Source organism: Rhodnius prolixus, unplaced genomic scaffold (assembly GCF_049639745.1).
Source record: "Rhodnius prolixus isolate KJV_2025 unplaced genomic scaffold, Rpr scaffold_17, whole genome shotgun sequence".
Lineage (NCBI taxonomy): Eukaryota > Metazoa > Arthropoda > Insecta > Hemiptera > Reduviidae > Rhodnius > Rhodnius prolixus.
Genome location: NW_027411626.1, coordinates 1260180 through 1279985, shown reverse-complemented (window position 1 = coordinate 1279985; position 19806 = coordinate 1260180). Strand labels below are relative to the sequence as shown.

Genomic DNA, 19806 nt, shown 5'->3' with positions numbered 1-19806 from the left:
TTAACAAAGTTTCGTATGTTGACGTTGTTTCTTGATCAACATTGTTCCTGTAGCTCCGTTATAACCCAATTTTCATACATTCTTGGAACAGGAAATCGTGTGGGTGTAAATAAATAAATAAAAAGAAGGTGCACTGAATAAGCTGTGGGAGCCAATAAGCTCAGGTGTTGACGCGCCTTAAATCATTTTAAAAAAAATAAATAATAATAATTCAATGACGTTATTTCCGGTTGTCAGACTTTAGATCGCTGACTTCGTACCATGTTCTTCGGCAGTACTCTGGAAAACACTTTCCAGCTACTCACAGATCATTTCCTAATAAGCACTTTTGAGATCTCAATTAATGCATTTCCGGTAAAAACTAAACTACGAACATTTTTAACTCGCTAGAAATTCTGTAAAATGACTTCCTTGAAAGCAAACAGTTCTTTAATTTTCGTATTTTAACATATTTAGAGTAGGTTTGAAAAATTAAATTGATTGTATATAGCGCTGGGATTTGCGCCCAAGATTCTAGTAAGTAGAAGAGTTCAGTTATTTTGATTTAAACCAATGAAGTTGGCCTTACTGTGAAAACAAGATGTACTACAAATAAGATGATTTCCGGTTTAGCCCGAAGATTCACTGTTTCCTCCTCCTCCCGCAGAGAGTCTGATGGTTTTGTAAATAATGAGGTTGTAGTATCCACGGTGCACGGAGCACGTGGTTCTTCTTGTAACAGGATTGTTTAATCCCATTTATTTGTGGTGGATGGGTGGTGACAAGGATGGAGTCGGCGGCGGGGGAGGGGGTAGGGATAGGTGACAGGAAGGAGGAAAGCACCTTTGGTGTGTTTCTGGATGGAGACATAACGGGCGCTAGAGAAAAGACGATTTGGGGAACACAGTAAGGAGGATGAGGAGGAAGTACAGAGAGTCGTCGGTCGGGTGGTGTGTATTCGATCGATGGTATGGCCTTGAGAGTCAGTGTAACAGCGGTTGCCGTAGAAACCATTTGCAGTGCCCCGTCTCATCACATACGCTACTTTCCTTGTTTTCCTTCCGTCGTAAATTAGGTTTACGTAAATAGTAAAAAAAAAGAAAATGGGGAAAAGGCTGTTTTCAAATTTTCCAGTCGTAAATATATTCATGACATATTTTGGAAATTCAATTTTAACTAACCAAGGAGAGTCTATAACTCGGGAAACTGTTGAAAATTAATTATGGTCCCTAATTTCCATTTCTATTTCCCCAAACAAGAAGAATTTCCCAGAAGTACTAGTTTTTAGTACTGTGAGTTCGAAAAGGACAGGATGCCAGAACTTCCACTCACAGCCTTTATAAGAGGATCAACTAAAAAACAGAAAGAGAAAGATTTCAACTTTAGCAAGCTGAAGGAAACAGAGATGAGCTTTCTTTCTTCTTCCGCTTGATGAAGTTAATTGTTTTTGTGTCACAGAAAAAACGGAATTGTGGACGTATTTCCTGTTTAATAACTTGGACTATCAAGGGCCGCTTCTGCTTTTCATTTACTTTTCTGTTGTGCAGAAAACAAACATCTTTTACTCTTTTTTTTACCATAAACTGCTTTTTTGACAAGTTGAAATGGAGCAGGTCCCCAGTTTATCATTTATAATCCCAGTCCTAAGCTGGAGTTAGGCTGAAAGAGTCAAAGAGAATAGCTGAAAGTTTTGTTGCTGAAAATCGCTGAGAAAAGCTGTTGGCAAGACGATAATCCTCCCCGGCTGACAGGTTTGTAATTGAGCGCGGAAGGCTGATCAAAGTCCAACCCCACCCCCAACCCAGGGACCAATGAGCAGACATCTTAACACACGGCTGAATAAATCCTTCATCCGCTTCCGTCCACCTCTCACATCCTGTAGATTTTGCTCCAAGCACATTTTATGTTATAAAGTTTATTGTAACAAGGTCCTATACTATCGAATAGATTCGACCACAGAATAAGCCATGCAAGAAACGCAGTATTGTTTACTTTTAGATGTTGCGCTTTTACATTTAGTTAATTTTTCTGTTATTCCCAGTATGAGGCAGAGTTGGAAATTATATCAGATAAATTAGCGAAATAATAATCTGTATAATCTGGATAGCCGAGCGGTTAAGATACTATACCCGCAATGCAAAGATGTATTGTTGGTTTAGTGGGTTCGATTCTCCTGGACTAGGCCTTGGATTTTTATTTAATGGTTAATATGAGAAATTTACAGTAAAGTGTGTTAGGCGGTTATAGGCAAGACCCGCAATGCTAAGATGTATTGTTGGTTTAGTGGGTTCGATTCCCCCGGTCTAGGCCTTGGATTTTATTTAATGGTTAATATGAGAACTTTGTAGTAAAGTATTGTTAGCTAGTCGCCTCCGTCCACGACACCTAATTGCTAGTTGAACGTTAAGCCCCGCCTGAAAAAATCGGACTTTGCTTTACTTAAATTACTTCTTCTATTATCTGTTATTTAGTTATTTAAAAAAACAGATAATACTGAAAATACCCTCTTTGATCCACCCTCCACCTGGGCCCCATTCCCCGTAAACTTTATCAAAGATTTCTCATCCCCATAAACCATTCCTTCAGAACTTTTCTCACACGCAGAATCTTCATCCCAACGATTTTTTTTTTTTTGAAGTTAAATAAAAGTGATTAAAGTTATGATGGTATGTCTTGGTGGGCCAGAAAACTTAAAAAGGATGAAGATATAGTGTGTGAGAAATGCGATAAAAAGCGTGAAGCAAGCTGGGTTAACTTGAATAAACTTATTAATTTCAGTTTAAGGTGGCCGTTTTAGTACAATGTGGATGATGCTAGCGAACAATAAGGAGTTGCCAAAACGCTGCGAGTCAGAACCGTGAGAATCCTAGTAAGAGGAAGTCGTGTGAGGGTTCATATTTGTGCTACTTCCACTTCCTGTTCGTAGCAGTAAAAGCATGTAAAGTCCAAATAAAGCCACCATTCTGAATGGATCCCATTTCGGTCCATTAGGCCAGTTAGGTTAGCAAGTTGCAGGTTATTTATTGTTAGATAATCTGATTAACTGGAATGAACACCCTGCGCGTAGAGATCACAAAAAGGGTGTAGCATCCTCCACACCCCACCCTGTACCGGACCTCAGGGTTATACCAATGGCCCAATGGGGGGACAAGTGTTTCCACACATTACGTGACAATGCTGAGTTAAACATCCGGCCCCGGGGATGACCAAACGGCACAACACAACTCCCTGCTGGTTCTGCACAAGTTCTGTTGTGTTGCCAGGTGCTTAAAGCTTGACATTGACACATAGACCTCCCAAGCACCAGACAGTTCCATACTCCTCTCCACTCTCTCTACCATCCTCCAACCAACATTCTGACAGACAGGCAACATTTCTACTGCGCTATCTTCTCTCAGCAACATTACCCGGAAATAGAACGATATGTCTAGTCAACTGTACCAACATCCTGTTCGTCTCATACACAGACACACACACAAACACAGATTTTATCCAAAAATCGAATTTGGTCACTTCCGGGTAATAAACTTCCCCATATAGCCTGTCTGAACCAATAAATTTCGCCATCAGGTTACAGTTTAATCCAACCAATTTAATGGGAAAATTTTGATAAGACCAGCGCCCCTCCGGACAAAGGAACGATTCATTGTCTATGGAGTTAACACTCCCATCTGCTCCATAGATAGCGGTGCATAATAACACACCCTGAAGGCAAACCCAATTATGAAGCCGGTCCCCATTTTAAAGTTCTCACGTAAGAGACCCCGGGATAAAAAAAAGGCTAAACCCAAGGCTTAAGATCTCCAGTAAGCCTAAAGAGGCTAAGGTCGCCATAATGCTGCTGAAATCGTGCAGTTCCCCACCCCCGCCACCGTGAAAATCGAATTCACAAGTTTTCCAGGTGAATGGGGGGGTGGGGAATGAAAAAATACGTCAGATTATTATTTGCTCCAAATCCCGTGGGTTAATGACGTGCTAATTGTTGATCAATCAATAATTGTACCAATAAATTCCCTTGATCAATTGAAAATCGGGGACGTCCGAATGACGAATGAGTATTGTTAAACCCCCTCCACTTTAGTCAATCTAAAAATAAAACGAATCTTTATAAATAGAATCATCGTCTTTCTACAAGTCTTAATCATTAATCATCAAGTTTGCAACAACCTGTGCATCTTAATGAAATCATCGCTTATGTGAAATGTGCACACCTGCGTTCAGGTAACCTAATTCAGCTAATTAACCATTAATCGATTCTAATTTCACTTTCAATTATGCAATACGCAATTCTATGGTCAATAATTACTGATTAGGCTTTATTACTTAATCATTAATATTTAAAATATTTATGGAGACGTGTGTCCCCTAATCACATGTCTTTCAATTATGGCGCTAATTTTTGTAATTACGCAATTAGAAATAAAAATGGAAAAATTTTCTACAAATTCGATTTTAACAACCTATTATGATTATCAACCTATTATATCGATTTTAACAACCTATTATGATTATCAACCTATTATATCGATTTTAACAACCTATTATGATTATCAACCTATTATATCGATTTTAACAACCTATTATGATTATCAACCTATTATATCGATTTTAACAACCTATTATGATTATCAACCTATTATATCGATTTTAACAACCTATTATGATTATCAACCTATTATATCGATTTTAACAACCTATTATGATTATCAACCTATTATATCGATTTTAACAACCTATTAACCCCCCTCCTCTTAATATAAGAACAGTAAAGTGGCACTTTAGAGGAAATGGACACATGAATTTTTAGAAAACTTAAAAATACAATTCAGTTAAGGGGTACCTCCGGTTTTATTCATGTTTTTTTTTAACAGAACCTTATTATAGCGTTTTCTTCCCTAGAAGTACAAATGAATACGAGTTTCAGTTTCCGTCCAATAATATGAAGGTGTAGGTGAACATATCGGAGACGCCACGATAGCCGAACGGTTATAGACTTGACCCGCAAAGCTAAGATGTATTGTTGGTTTAGTGGGTTCGATTCCCCTGGGCTAAGCCTTAGGATTTTATTTAATGGTTAATATGAGAAATTTATAGTTAAGTATGTTAGGCGGTTATAGACTAGACCCGCAATGCTAAGGTGTATTGTTGGTTTAGTGGGTTCGATTCCCTGGTCTAAGCCTTGGATTTTATTTAATGTTTAATATGAGAATTTTATAGTAAAGTAAGTTCTATTTGAAAAAAAGAAAAACCACTTGTTCATAATCTGTATACATCCGAAAACGGATATTGAAAACTCCATAAATAAAAAACGATCAGCGGTAGAGGAAGAAATAAAGAATCGTAATTACTTTTACTAACATTTAAAAGAACTGATTGTAGCCGATGGCGTTGGCTCTCCAGTCAGTTCTTGGTTCCGGATCTTTTAAGGTATAAATATTTTTCTGGTTGGCGAAGTATATTCGTGACTCGACTGCCTTCTTTATCTTCACGTCTAGAACACGCGCCTTCTTTTTTTTTCTTTGACTAACCCACTCTAGTGGCATGAAGTCAAAAGCTAAGATATATCGTAAGAGCCACGTGGAGCGTGCCCTCTCTCGTCGTGAGCCAACTGAACACTAATCTTGAACACGTACACCACCAATGACGGACCCCCACCTATGCTCTTAGAAAACATAATTACTACCAACATGTTCATATCAAAGGGGTTCACCCTAGTTGTGAAACTTGATAGAATAAACTAGCTGGAATTTGATCCCTTTTTACACTCACAAAAGACTTGCGACAGGAAGTATACTACCGAATAGGAAGGTTATAGTATCCTTACCAAGGTTTCTCCGTGCCTTTAGAAAACTTCCTGTTTAGACAAGCTAAAATTGGGTTAGCCACAAGTGGCCTAAAGTCTTTAAATCCCTGCCTACTAATTACAATCAATGTAGTAAACACAGCTGCCTCTCAAGTTGTGTAGGTAATTTACCCACATGTAAGCCAACCAAAATTGATGCTTTAACATACAACACTTGGGTGGAGGGGGGAGTGTTCGGAGAAATGAAGGTGGTTGGTCGTAGAGGAAGAGCAGTTCCTGTAACTTATTGGCTTTCCTCCAATGGCAAAGCAAGCAACCTAACTGTGAATGTTCCATCATTAAGACTCAGAAACCTGGATCGAATTAGCCGCAACAAAAACCACGGTATTTAGTTTCAAATCAAGGCGCCATGGTAGCGGTAAGAGGCGAGACCCACAATGCTAAGATGTATTGTTGGTTTAGTGGGTTCGATTCCCCTGGTCTAGGCCTTGGATTTTATTTAATGGTTAATATGAGAAATTTGTAGTAAAGTATGTTAGGCGGTTATAGGCTAGACCCGCAATGCTAAGATGTATTGTTGGTTTAGTGGGTTCGATTTCCCCGGTATAAGCCTTGGATTTTATTTAATGGTTAATAAAAGAAATTTATGGTAAAGTATGTTTGCTAGTCGCCCCCGTCTACGACATTATAAATACTATAACCACCAACTAATTACATAAATTGTTACTATAGTATAAAAGTAAGTAATGAGGGGAAAAACAATGAAAAACCCTCAGCCTCTAAGGAAGGTTTTACTTCAGGGGGTCGCTTAACTCTTCTGTGCCTGTGCACCGTGTCCAAACTATAGTCCCCTATTAGTCTGCATAGGTGGGCTGTGACTTGATTCACACTTACTGAAGAAACCAGTAGCGAGGTACTTGATGTAGTGTTCTACATAGTCCATGTTGGTGTTGGGGGAGTGTAAGTCTATATAATACGGGTGTAGCGAGGGAGAAGTTGTCACAAGTCTGAGGAATTTATTTTGGATTATTTGCAACGAGGCGATATTGGATCGACATGTCCAGACGCCAGGAGAGGGACAAGCATAAAGTAACATAGGCCTATCCCACTACCTTGTGCAAGAGGAGTTTATTCTCTCTGGAGACAGTTTGGAGTCCCTGCAGAACAGCGGGAATAGTACCCCGCCGAATGGTTGCCTTACCTTTATTGACTCTGGTCCTTTATGTGGGGGGTAATGGTCAGCCCACGATCCAGTAATACCCCCAAGATAGTTGATAGTGGCTGCAATCCGTCCCCCGAAGTGGGACATGTCGATATATCCGGTATTCATACACCCGCAGAAGTGATGACCAAATTGTAAAGAACAGATGTAAGTTAGACCCACACTCTTTGTTTTCTTGCTGGACTTACTGTAACTTAAGGTCAAAATTAAATTATAAAATATTCGAATATACGTGCTTAGTTTAAACAAACAGCAGCTAGTATATTTATTGTAAAGTCCCCCCCCCCTTAAGCACTTAATAAAAAAAAAAAAAAACTCCCACCAAATTGTTGCGCGCCAAGAGTTTTCATCCCGTGAAAGCCCCAGCCAGTCCCGTTTATTCCTCCCAACTTCTCATCCCTCTCTTTTTGTTTTTTGCTCATTAATTTTACTGCAACTCACGCCAAAGTGCGTTTTACACTTTATCAAACAAAGTGACTTACGCGTTTGTTTGTATCTCTTAATGAATATGGCGGCAAATGCAATCTTCATAAATTAATTAAAATTTCCACTTTATCCATATAATAAATTAATTTAAAAAAAAAAAATTAACTCAAGTAAGCTAAGTTTATTCTTATACTGCAGTTAATTCTTTTAATGAGAATGTTATTTAATGCAGTACAGAGAGAATAATTTACTCTATTGTGTACATTAAGCTTTGTGAGAAATGCTTAATTAGAACGTTGCATTTATTCCTCTCGTTATTACAGTAATTAAAATTTTCGACTTAACTTTGAATGTGTTCGACTAGAAAGATACATGATTTCAACATTACAATTGTGCACTTCAATAAAAACATTTGCGTCAAAAACAAAGAACAAAAAACGATTAAAGTGGTACCTTTTACTGATAGATCTTTTTAACTTCATTTTGAAATCTGCAAAATTCTACTATTTCTTCTTAGAGTAGTAAGAAAAATTTGAAGCGTAAGATGATAAAAAAACAAAAACAAAGTAAAGATGTGATAAACAATCTTCCTAGAATAGCACAGTTAGGCTTTAAATTTAAAACTATGTATTAATAATTATTTTATACATTTTAATGTATTAAAAAATTTACGCGAACAGATTAAAATAATTTAGTAATAAAAAAAATACAATGATGCTTTAAATCAATTTTACATTCAATTTTTAAATAATCTTTAGCAGTCAACATAACGAATACGAATAGAAAAATAACCTTCCAACTTAGCTTACAAAATCGTGGAAAGTAAACATCCGCACTATCTAGTGAATTTTACTGGTATTAATCCTGGGTTAGTGTAAAATAGAATGAAAATATAAATACCTATAATTTTTATTGATTTATTTTTTCATTTTAAATTTTTTTGACTAGTTTTTTGTTTTTCTTTTAATTTTCTTTTTTTTTTGGATTAGATAATGAAAAATAATTAAATGAAACCAAGATTTTTCAAATTTTTTGGGGCATAGGAATTTTTAATGGAATGAAGAAAAATTACTTACGAGGGTCGTTTGAAAAGTCCGTGCAAAGTCAGAGAGATAGCACCACTGGCGCGTATCGAGGTTATGTTTAGTTAGTAGCATCTCTTGGAAGAACACACACCAAGTTTTAGCCAGATCGGTCTATTTCTTTGTGTTTGGCATTCGTTTGAATCGAGGAAGTCGAGTGATTTTCAAAAAATGGACGAAAAAGAATTTCGTGTGTTGATTAAACACTACTTTATGAAAGGCAAAACGCCTCAGGAGACTAAAGAGAAGCTTGATAAACATTATGGTGACTCTGCACCTTCGATTAGAACAGTTTATAAGTGGTTTCAAAATTTTCGGAGTGGCCATATGGGCACAAGTGACGCTGAACGTTCTGGACGCCCTGTTGAGGTTACTACTCCAGAAATCATTGATAAAATCCATGTTATGGTGATGGATGACAGAAGAGTGAAGGTGCGTGAGATTGTTAGTGCTGTGGGCATCTCGAATGAACGGGTACATAATATTTTGCATCAACATTTGGACATGACAAAGCTATCCGCAAGATGGGTGCCGCGATTGCTCACGCTTGACCAAAAACGAAATCATGTGAAGTGTTGCAAGGACGGTGTGCAGCTGTTCCAGAAGAATCCGCAGGACTTTAAGCGTCGTTTCGTCACTGTGGATGAAACATGGATACATCACTACACTCCTGAGACCAAAGAACAATCTAAACAATGGGTTACCAAGGGGGAATCTGCGCCAAAAAAAGGCGAAGACCGTTCCTTCGGCCGGAAAGATTATGGCGACTGCCTTTTGGGATTCGCAAGGAATAATCCTCATCGACTATCTGGAAAAGGGTAAAACTATTACAGGTGCATATTATTCATCGTTATTGGACCGTTTGAAAAACCGAGCTGCAAGAAAAACGCCCACGATTGGCCCCACAAAAAAGTCCTTTTCCATCACGAAAACGCACCAGCTCACACCTCAGCAGTTGTGGTCGCAAAATTAATGGAAATAGGGTTCCAACTCGTTTCACATCCCCCCCTATTCTCCAGACTTGGCTCCCTCGGACTACTATTTGTTCCCCAATATGAAGAAATGGCTGGCGGGAAAAAGATTTTATTCAAACGAGGAGGTGAATGCAGAAACGAATGGCTATTTTTCAGACTTGGACAAATCCTATTATTCGGAAGGGATCAACAAACTAGAACAGCGTTGGACGAAGTGTATAAGCCTAAAAGGAGACTATGTTGAAAAATAAAAAAGGTTTACCCCAAAAAATTAAGTAGTTTTTATTTTTGCTCGGACTTTTCAAACGACCCTCGTAATCATTACATCTTTTTTTTATTGCTTTTTTTTTTTTTGTTTTTAAAAATAATTTCGACCATAAAATTCTTTAGAACGATAATTATAAATTTAAAATTAAAAAAAGAAAAAAAAATTATCTTGAACTGGTTTGGTATTTCCCTCCGTTAAAAATAAAGAGTCTTTATAGAATTTTTCTAGTAAAGCGGTTCATCTCTGTTATCCTGTCAACTCTCGCAAGTATTGAAATGGGAATACATAAATGCCATAGAGGTTTTTCAAATACGACTGTAATATTCGTATTTTCCAGTGGGATGTAAGAAACTGCACATACCGAAGGCATTTTTTTTTTTTTTTTTCCAGCCTAACACTATTTTTTTGTGGAAGACCTCATATTCTCGTCTTTCTATCATGCTGATATACTTTTCTTTTTTTCTACCCTCTGCAGTTCAATATAATCTTTATTAGAGTGAGACTGGACCAGTTTCAAGTGGTACCACTAGATGAATTAGATACTGGCCAGACAATAAAATGCATTTCGTATTTATTTTTCATTTTTTTACAAAGTTAATTAAATTTAATTCTTGATTTTTTTTACTGCGATCTTAAGCCTTAGAGTCTAAATCTCCTAAGTTGATTAGACAGACGCACTTACACGAACAGAACAATGTGTAAAAACCACTTACTTTTTTTTTTGGGACTTATGGGGCTTCAAAAAAAAACTCGATTCCGAAAATGTGACGCAATCACAATACGTCATAATCACAATGGTATTACGTATTATTAATAGAACATAAATACATCATACGACTTGATTTCTACTTGATTTGTCGCCTCACATTTTAAAAAAAATAAAATATCGACTCTTCATTACCAACAATTATTAAAAAAAAAACAGGAACTTGATCCAATAAAATTAAAACGGATTATTGAATATATCTGTCAAATACAAGCAAAAACCTACCCAATCTCCACCGTAAATAAAATAATCTTTACTGTGGATACAACGAGGTACAGAAAAATGGGTAGACATTTTATTATTGGAAGTGACAGTTGTTGTGGGCGTCAGTCGATTGGTGTAAAATATTATTTTAATAAAAAAAAAAAAAAATTAAAATGGTGCTCCATACAAAAAAAAAAAGAGAGATATTTATTAAAACCAGCTGATTTAATAAATAAAGGTTACAAGTTTTAAGGTTATGTTTGTGTTTTAATTAATAAATTACTGTTTGTAATTTATAGTGGCGCCCAAAAGTATTTGCACAAGTGAATTATTTCCTATTTCTAAATGAGTACACGAAATAGGATCCCAAAACTTTTATCATTACAATCTTTAGTTCAACTTATGTACATTTAATAACAAAACGAGAGAAAACATTATCATGTAAATGAATAATTCAGAAAATAAAAAAAATTGACCGTTCTAAAGTATTTGCACAACAAATTTATTTTGCAAATAAGATGTCAGAATTTTAATTTTAGTACTTAGTATGAAGTTCCTTGGCTTCAATTAAGGCCTGAAGTCTTCTAGGGATTGAATAAACCAAGTTTTTTAAGATTGGAATCAAGTTTTTCCCATTCTTCGAGTAAAACCTCAACCAGACGGTCCCTTGTTCGTAATGGCATGTTTGCGCACCTTCTGCTCTAGAATACTCCACACATTTTAAATTAGGTTTCAGCCAGGGGATTGTGGGGGAGTGTATGCAGTCTCATGGGAACGTTCTGGCAGTAGCCACGCTTTTGTTTTCTTAGCTGAATGTTTTGTGGATCATTAGCCTTTTGAAAGATTTAAGTAGTTTTGTGTGCCCAAATTCTCAGCACTGCTCTTGTAAGTTGTCGCGCAATATACTCATCACATAGCCATCTGCTGTCATATTGCCATGAATCTGTACCACTTTGCCGACTTCGCTGCACGCCACACATACCCCATACCATAAACATGCACTCTACCATGTTTGACAGTTGGTCTAACATGCAATATTTTCAGTTCTTGATTTGGCCTTTGCCAAGTGTGTTTCTTACCATCGCTTCCAAAAACATTAAACTTACTTTTATCACTAAGTAGTACATTTGCCAAAATTCTATAGGCATGTTTAACAGGTTTTGGCGAATTCCGAGCCTCTTCCTCCGGTTGAGTTCTTTATGAATGGTTTGCTCCTAGGAACGCTCCCTTATAAATCAGCTTGATTAAGCACTCTTTTTACAGTAGTAAAGCTTACACTCTTTTGTCGTTTCCACCTTTTCAACCAATTGCCAAGCACTCGTTGATGGATTTATTGTTGCCTCATGGATAATGTTCCGACATTCTCTTGCCGTTACAATTTTTGGTCGACCTTTTCTTGGTTTATTTAAGCATTTCCCCCATTTCCTCGTATCCTTTAATTACGTACTGCACTGTGAGAAAGCACAATTCAAAATTTTTCCGATTTCCTGGTAGGTTTTCACCATTTTTCTTTTAAAAAAAACGATTTTTCTCGGGTTGTGAGGGATAATTCGGCTGTTTTGATGCCATGCTCTATTAAGACTGGTACATAATATAAACAAATGACAATGGAAAATGAAAAATGACAAATAACAACTTTAGATTTGACTTTTCTAGTGAATATAATTAAAATTAGTCTATATGAGCATATTCATTCTAGGTTGTGCAAATACTTTTGAACGGTCAATTTTTTTTTAGTTTGTGAAATACTAATTTAGATGTTAATGTTTTCTCTCGTTTTGTTATTATTTTTGTTATTATTTATTTTGTTATTATTTTTGTTATTATTTATTTTATTATTTTTTTTTTTTTTATATCCAATTCAACTTTGAGTGATTTTGATGAAATATTGCGCGGTAGTTGTTTTGTAGTTGTGATTTTATTGATTTCTAAAATTGAATTGAAAATTTTTTTGAGATAATTGAGAGACCTTGTACGTCATTCTCCAGCTTTCTGTGAAAGTCATAGTTTGTAATTACGACATAAGAAGTGGGCCAAATACAAGTAAATCATACTACTTTTTAACAATTGTGATTAGACCTATTTTTTAGAGTTTTAGTGTACACAAATTGAGTAAGCCTTTTTTACCATATTTTAGCCTGTAATAGTGATGTATTTTTAGACTTCAAACAAACTAGATGGGTATCTATATTTGTAGAGATAATTTATTGTAATGTCACATTCATAAAATACGATATGAATGGAGTTGAATTAGAGCCTTCTAGTGTGACCAACCAATTTAAAGACTTCCATATCAGAATTCTATTACGTCACCACATCTCTCATCTCACTCAATTGAACTTCAATCATTCAATTCAACGCAAGAAATACTGAATGAAACAAATCAAGTATTAATCTAGTATACACGAAATTATTCGAGTATTTTTACTCTCTCTTTTTTTAACCATATTAGGGCAAAAGGAGGTCCATTGAGTCCCCACTACCCCCCCCAAAACGTTTTTAGTCAAAATCGGTCCACCGGAAGTAACTCTTTCTTGAAGAGATTTTTTTTCAGTTTATTTTAGGATTTTACCGGAAACAGCTGTTACGATTTTCTTTATACTTAGTGAGCTAATTATGCACGATTAGTAGATCTATAACTTTTACTTTTTCCAGGGAAATTCTATTAAGGGCATTTCTGGGAGAAGAGGATCTGTTCAGACATTCCACTAATGTGCCATTACTGTTTATTGTACAGGCTTACCACCTGTACAATATTAATAAGAATCAAATGTGGGACTGAATTTCCCTCCAAAGTGCCATTTCTGTTTATTGCACTGGCTTACCACCTGTACAATATTAATAAAAATCAAATGTGGGACTGAATTTCCCTGTATAGTGCCATTTCTGTTTATTGCACTGGCTTACCACCTGTATAATATTAATAAGAATCAAATGTGAGACTAAATTTCCCTCTAAAGTTCCATTACTGTTTATTGCACTGGCTTACCACCTGTATAATATCAATAAGAATCAAATGTGGGATTGAATTTCCCTCTAATGTGCCATTTCTGGACATTGTACCGGCTTACCACCTGTACAATATTAATAAGAATCAAATGTGAGACTAAATTTCCCACTAAAGTGCCATTTCTGTTTATTGCACTGGCTTACCACCTGCTGTATAATATCAATAAGAATCAAATGTGGGATTGAATTTCCCTCTAATGTGCCATTTCTGGACATTGTACCGGCTTACCACCTATATAATATTAATAAGAATGAAATGTGCGACACAATTCCTGAAATTAAATTGGATATCAGCTGACGGGAAGTGCCACTGTAACTTTTAGAATTATCCTCGTAAACTGCTTGTCTTTGTACAGTGATTAGAAACACCATAATTCAACAACTTCCACCGGAAACATTTTTCTTTCCGCAAATTCTATTGCGGGTACTTCCGTGAGAGTGAATGAGTTGCTTCCTTTATGAATTTTAAATATTACTCAAACGATCAGAAGCTAGAACCTTCAAAATAGTGAAAGAGAAATTCGTATTACTGGTTCCAAACAGATTTTTATCTCTCTATGATAGTTCTAGTTCTAGATTGTCGATAGTTTCCAGACAAACAGCTTTATTTGAAGCCGCCATTCATAGAAGATCGCCGTCTTATTGTTAGTGGGAAACTTCTAAACTAGGGCAGCCGTTTCAAGAAGGAATATCTGTCCCAAACTGGAATACAGCCAACTGTTATTTATTTGATTGAACTGTTCTACAATTTTTTTTTTGCCCTCATATTTTTATAGTTATTGTTTTTCTTTCATTAAGTTTTTATTTTTCATAACCTAAAAATAGGTTATAAATAATAACGCATTTTGTTTTTTTTTGTTTACAAAATAAGACAAGATTTTTAAAAAACGTCGTTTAAAACATCTGCTTATAAATCTTCAGTATTTTTCTTTTTCAAAAGCTGCTTACAGTATCTTCCAGGTCGGTTTTAATCTTTACCAGTACAAATACAGGTATCTACTTCGCCAAAAAATCCAAGTGGTGCTTAGCAGTTAACTTCGTTCAAAAACAGACTGATAGATGTCTCTCTCAACAATTTTAACGTAGTTGCTTATTTTCGCTTCAGACTGATAGATGTCTCTCTCAACATTTTTAACGTATTTGCTTATTTTCGCTTCAGTAAATTTGCTAATTATCGATAATTTTTTAAAAAATTATAAATTTTATTTAAATATTTATTTACTATTATTAGATTTATTCCCCGTTAATCTTTAATTTCATTACCAGCTTTCTATTCATTTAATTAAGTTTGTATTTTTCTTTAATTGGAATGCAGGTTCCCGTAGGATGCGCTTACTCAAGTGTAAACTATCCAATTACTGTTTGTTTTTTCATCTCTCATACTCTTGTTAATTTTAATGTGGGACAGTAAATCTACCAACTCTACTACATTTTCAGTTTTACCGATTGTGCAAGGAAATGTGCTGATTTCCGGTTCTTTTACAGAGAGGAAATTAAAGAATATCCAATAACTCTTTTTTTGGTTCTACAAAAATCAACTAGGAAAATATCAGTGTTGACTTGATTAAATTTGATTTTTTTTCTCTTCAATATATTTGTGGAATTTTAATTGAAAATTTAGACCTTTGCTTTATATTTTTATTTTTTCTTTCATTACTCAATTGATTTGTTCACTTTCTCGAAAATGGTTTAAATTTTTTTGTTTTGGGAAATTCGTTGTAGGAAAGTTGGCATCATTGTAAGGTACAATTCAGTGTAATGTACATTTTTCAAATTTTTTTTGGCAAACATTAATTATAAATTAAATGTTCAGTAAAAGAAGAAAATTTGTGTTATATATTTTTTTTTTTTAATTCGGGTTCAAATTTAGTATTTGATAAATTTTATAAGTAAATACCGTAAGCTTAAAAGGAATTTAACCTTGAACAAAAAAAAAAAAATTATACTTGTAGAAGGCAGACACAATGTCGTCAGATCTGATCCCAATGCTGCCTTGATCATTCCACAGAAACCAGTTCTTCTTCCAAAGTGAAGAACAAAGAGTATTGCATCCTTTTACTCCATTCATAAACATTTGTCATCTTTTCTGCTTACCCCCCCCCCATCCCTCATTCAATTTTAAATTCAAGAATGCCGACAATGCTAGCGTAAATAGTTGAAATGCCAAACTTCATTTTTTTGCCATTTTATCATCCATCTTTATGATATGGTTTTTATGATTAAAGTAATGGATCTAAAGTTTCAAAAATCAATCAGCATTACAATTCTTTCGATTGTTGAGTGGCCTCAATTAAATGGAGGTCCTTGTTCAAAGATACCCGCAAGGTGCCCGAAGAGTAATTGACTAAAAATCGCGAGAAACATTAAAAATAGATTTTGCATTGAAGATATATAAATAATAATTTTTTTTAAATTTAAAAAAAAAAGTAGGGTTCGTACAATTTATACTTTATACAAACAAAATAATGTACAGAAAGACAAATAATATCTCTTCTTATGATTCCGTATTTCATTTCAAATGCTATAGTTCTAATTTACTGAAAATTCAAATTCCTTTCAATAAAACACTAACATCAAAATTTCAAAGACACGCTTTCTTGAACTTTTAAGATTTTTTTTTATTTTTTTGCATTCGTTGAACTATTGCGACACGAGAGGAGTCAGAGTCCAAGTCGCCTTTTATCTGCCTTTTTCATGACGCCCTCAACCATTCCTGCGATATCGACGCTGGGACCCTGACATCCCTGCAAAATAAAGGGTTCAGTTAAAAATCTTACATAGAAAAAAAAAGTTGACAATAAAAAAAAATAGAAATTATATTAAATAAAATATAATTTTGCCTAATTTGATGATTCAATAAAGAATTTATTCTTATTTATTTAAAATAGTATAAAGAATAGAATAAATTGTTTAAACCCTCATAGAGGTTAGAAAATGTTTTAAAAATAGGATAATTTCATATGAATTATTACGAGTATTATAAAAAGTTAAAACACCATTAATTATTCTTTGAACATGGTTCTCTTTTATTGTTCATTAAAAAAGAGAGGCTTTATAAAAAAATTTTTGGGTAGCAGATTCACTCCTGGAAGCTGACTTTTTATCCCTTAAAAAACCGAAAGAACTGTGCAGAAACAGATACTCATTCTGGGATAGATAACTTATCTGGGAAGCCTGTTATTATTATATGTATGTATATTCCAACCATGGTCCTAAGCAGGATAACTCAGGAGCCGTATCTTCTGCTGCAGTTTACTATATTTCAGGTGCCACTCTAAGATATTTTGGATGGCCAGGACATTTTGATCGAGTTTCCTAAGATATATGATGGTTTTTCTTTTCTCCCAGAAATATACTAACTATCAGAATGCGTGGTAGAAATGATTCACTTTTCTGGGCCATAAAAAGGTTTCAAAAAAATATTTCAAGATGTGTAAATACGCAAGCAAACAAAAACAAAATTAACCCTTCCAACATAATTTAAATTAAAAAAAAAAATGTAGATCTCGAGATAAGTAATCACACAGTTTTTGCTAGACAAAACTCATCCAAGCATAACCTTCTTTTCTCTGACAGAAATTTAAAAAAAATGTAAATTGTATCTTTAGCACACTGCTGTAATGTTATAACATTATATAACCTTAATGTTTTTGTTTACAGATGTGGAACCGTCTGTTGGCGGTTAGTTTGATAGTGTTGATTGGTGGCAGCGAAGGTTTCAGTGAGGATGCTGTTCACATACGCTCTAAGTATGGAAATCAATTCGTTACGTCCAGTACTCTGAGATGGGTTTCAGAACAGAAAGGTGAACACCGTGATACGGCTGTTGAAGGTTCAGTGGAAAGAGTTTTAAGTAAGTAAAAATGCTTATTATTCCTTTTTTTTTGCCTAACCTAGTTAAATAATGAAGAAAGAGGTATTGTGAAACATATTTCACTTGATACTTTTCTTGCGGAATACTTAATGTGTTGGTTTATTTAATTAGATAATAAAACATATCCAAGTTTCATTATTACAGTTACATAAAACTGTTTAATTTTATTACCGTCTCTGTATTTTCAAGACGTCGAAAATTAATTATTAATACTTGTATTAAATTAAAATAATAAATTTAATGCAAAACATGTGATTGATATTTCTTTTAAATTTCTGGAAAATTTGGTCGACGAAAGCCAATCTTATTTCCAGCTAGTAAGTTTTCGAGGTTATTGCATTTCCTTATTTTATGTTGATTAATGTCAAAAAAAAAAAAAAAAAACAGATTTAAGAGCAGATATTCTATAGAAAATATTCTGCGATACTAAGAATGCATCCTTAGATTTGGTAAAAAAAACAGTTCCGTATGAAATTTTTACGTATGTAGATCTGACGTGCTTAAGAATCTTTTCATTCAACATGAAACTAGTATTGTTTTTGATAGTTTTAAATAAACTGTAACTCGAATTTGTTTGTACAACCATGGTAGTATGCAGAACGGAAAAGAGACACAAGATAAGAATAAAAGGAAAGACACTGGAACAAGTAGGTGTTTATAAATATTTAGGAGTTTTGATTAGCTCGGATGGTAGAGTTAAAGACGAGCTTAACTCAAGATGTGCGGCATCGGGGAAGTTATTCCAAGCCATCAATAAAAAATTTGTCAGCAAAAGAGAGGTATCTAAGCAAACTAAGCTTAGGATATTCAACTCAATATACCTCCCAACCCTTACATATGGGGGTGAGTCCTGGGCCCTAACAAAAAATAGCAAAAACCGCATACAAGCGGCAGAAATGCGATACCTCCGGAGAGTTGAGGGAAAAACAAGAAGGGACCGCGTAAGGAACACTACCATTAGGAGTAATCTGGGTTGCGAAGCAGTGGTGGAGCGGATTATGCGCACCCAACTAAGATGGTTTGGACATATGAACAGAATGGAGGACACAAGACATCCTAAACGAGCCTATGAAGCCAGATGTTCGGGTAAGAGACCGAGAGGAAGGAGAAGAACGACATGGTCGGACAATGTGACAGAGAGCCTTAATAAGACTGGAATAACAGTCAACAAAGCCAAGACAATGGCCAGAGATAGGGACGGATGGAAACTTTTTTTGCAATCCTCTACACTGCAAGGTAGAAGAGGAAGAGAATAAGTAAGTAAGTATTCTATAGAAAATATTCTGCGATACTAAGAATGCATCCTTAGATTTGGTAAAAAAAACAGTTCCGTATGAAATTTTTACGTATGTAGATCTGACGTGCTTAAGAATCTTTTCATTCAACATGAAACTAGTATTGTTTTTGATAGTTTTAAATAAACTGTAACTCGAATTTGTTTACATAATATTTTATTCGTCTTCTTCTTCTTTTTCTTTATTAGATGAATACGGCAAGAATCCTGAGGATACTGTAGATACTGTTGAAAAACAAGAACCGGTTACTGAAAGGAAGGTTTATGTGTGCAGAGCTAGACACAATGGAGTCTGGGTCCCGGGACAACTAAGATTTGGCAAACAAGCTTGTCTAATTTCTATTCATGGACATGTTTACACTTATGAAAAGTAAGGTTCTCTTTTGATAACCTCGTTTGTAAATAAAAAACATTGTTTTATTTGGATCATTGGAATTTTGAGGTGTAGTTTAAAAAAAATGTTTCTCTATATCAGCCTCCAGAGATTGTAGTAAGAGAAATTCAATGTGTGTGTGTACACTTTAGAATTCTGTCTATGATTAAGTAGATTAGAGTGAACGCTACTTCATCTAGGCTTAACACATTACTTTTAACGTATGCAAATTAAATAATAATAACATTCTTACAATTTTACAGATACGAAATTCTAGAAAACATTGAAGCTGGTGCCCGATTAAGCTGGGTACGATGGGATCGATTCACTGGAATACCAATTGGTTCGGTTTATGGTGGAGAATCTTATATAGCTAGAAGAAAAGGACTATTGGATCCAGAAGATGAGAAAAAATTAGGCTTTGTACATTTACTTGGAAAATTAGAAGTGGCTAAAGGTTTTGGCGGAGCTTCTGGAAGGTTGCTGGTTATAACGCCGGTATGATTTATTGTAGAAATTTAATTTAAATAAG

The 19806-nt window shown here is 35.0% G+C and overlaps 2 protein-coding genes across 3 annotated transcripts in view; one reads left to right on the top strand and one right to left on the bottom strand.

Annotated features, from left to right (window-relative positions):
• The window catches only part of Miga (mitoguardin), a 236717-nt gene that overhangs the window by 206620 nt on the left and 10291 nt on the right, over positions 1-19806 (bottom strand). The gene's annotated exons all lie outside the window — the stretch shown is intronic.
• Positions 1-19806, top strand: part of LOC141459676 (protein unzipped-like) — a 125869-nt gene that overhangs the window by 99378 nt on the left and 6685 nt on the right. For both annotated transcript variants that reach the window (XM_074139024.1, XM_074139023.1), the window contains exons 2-4: positions 17394-17586; positions 19091-19271; positions 19538-19772. In XM_074139024.1, the coding sequence (XP_073995125.1) occupies positions 17394-17586; positions 19091-19271; positions 19538-19772 (609 nt within the window). The remainder of the gene's footprint in view (positions 1-17393; positions 17587-19090; positions 19272-19537; positions 19773-19806) is intronic.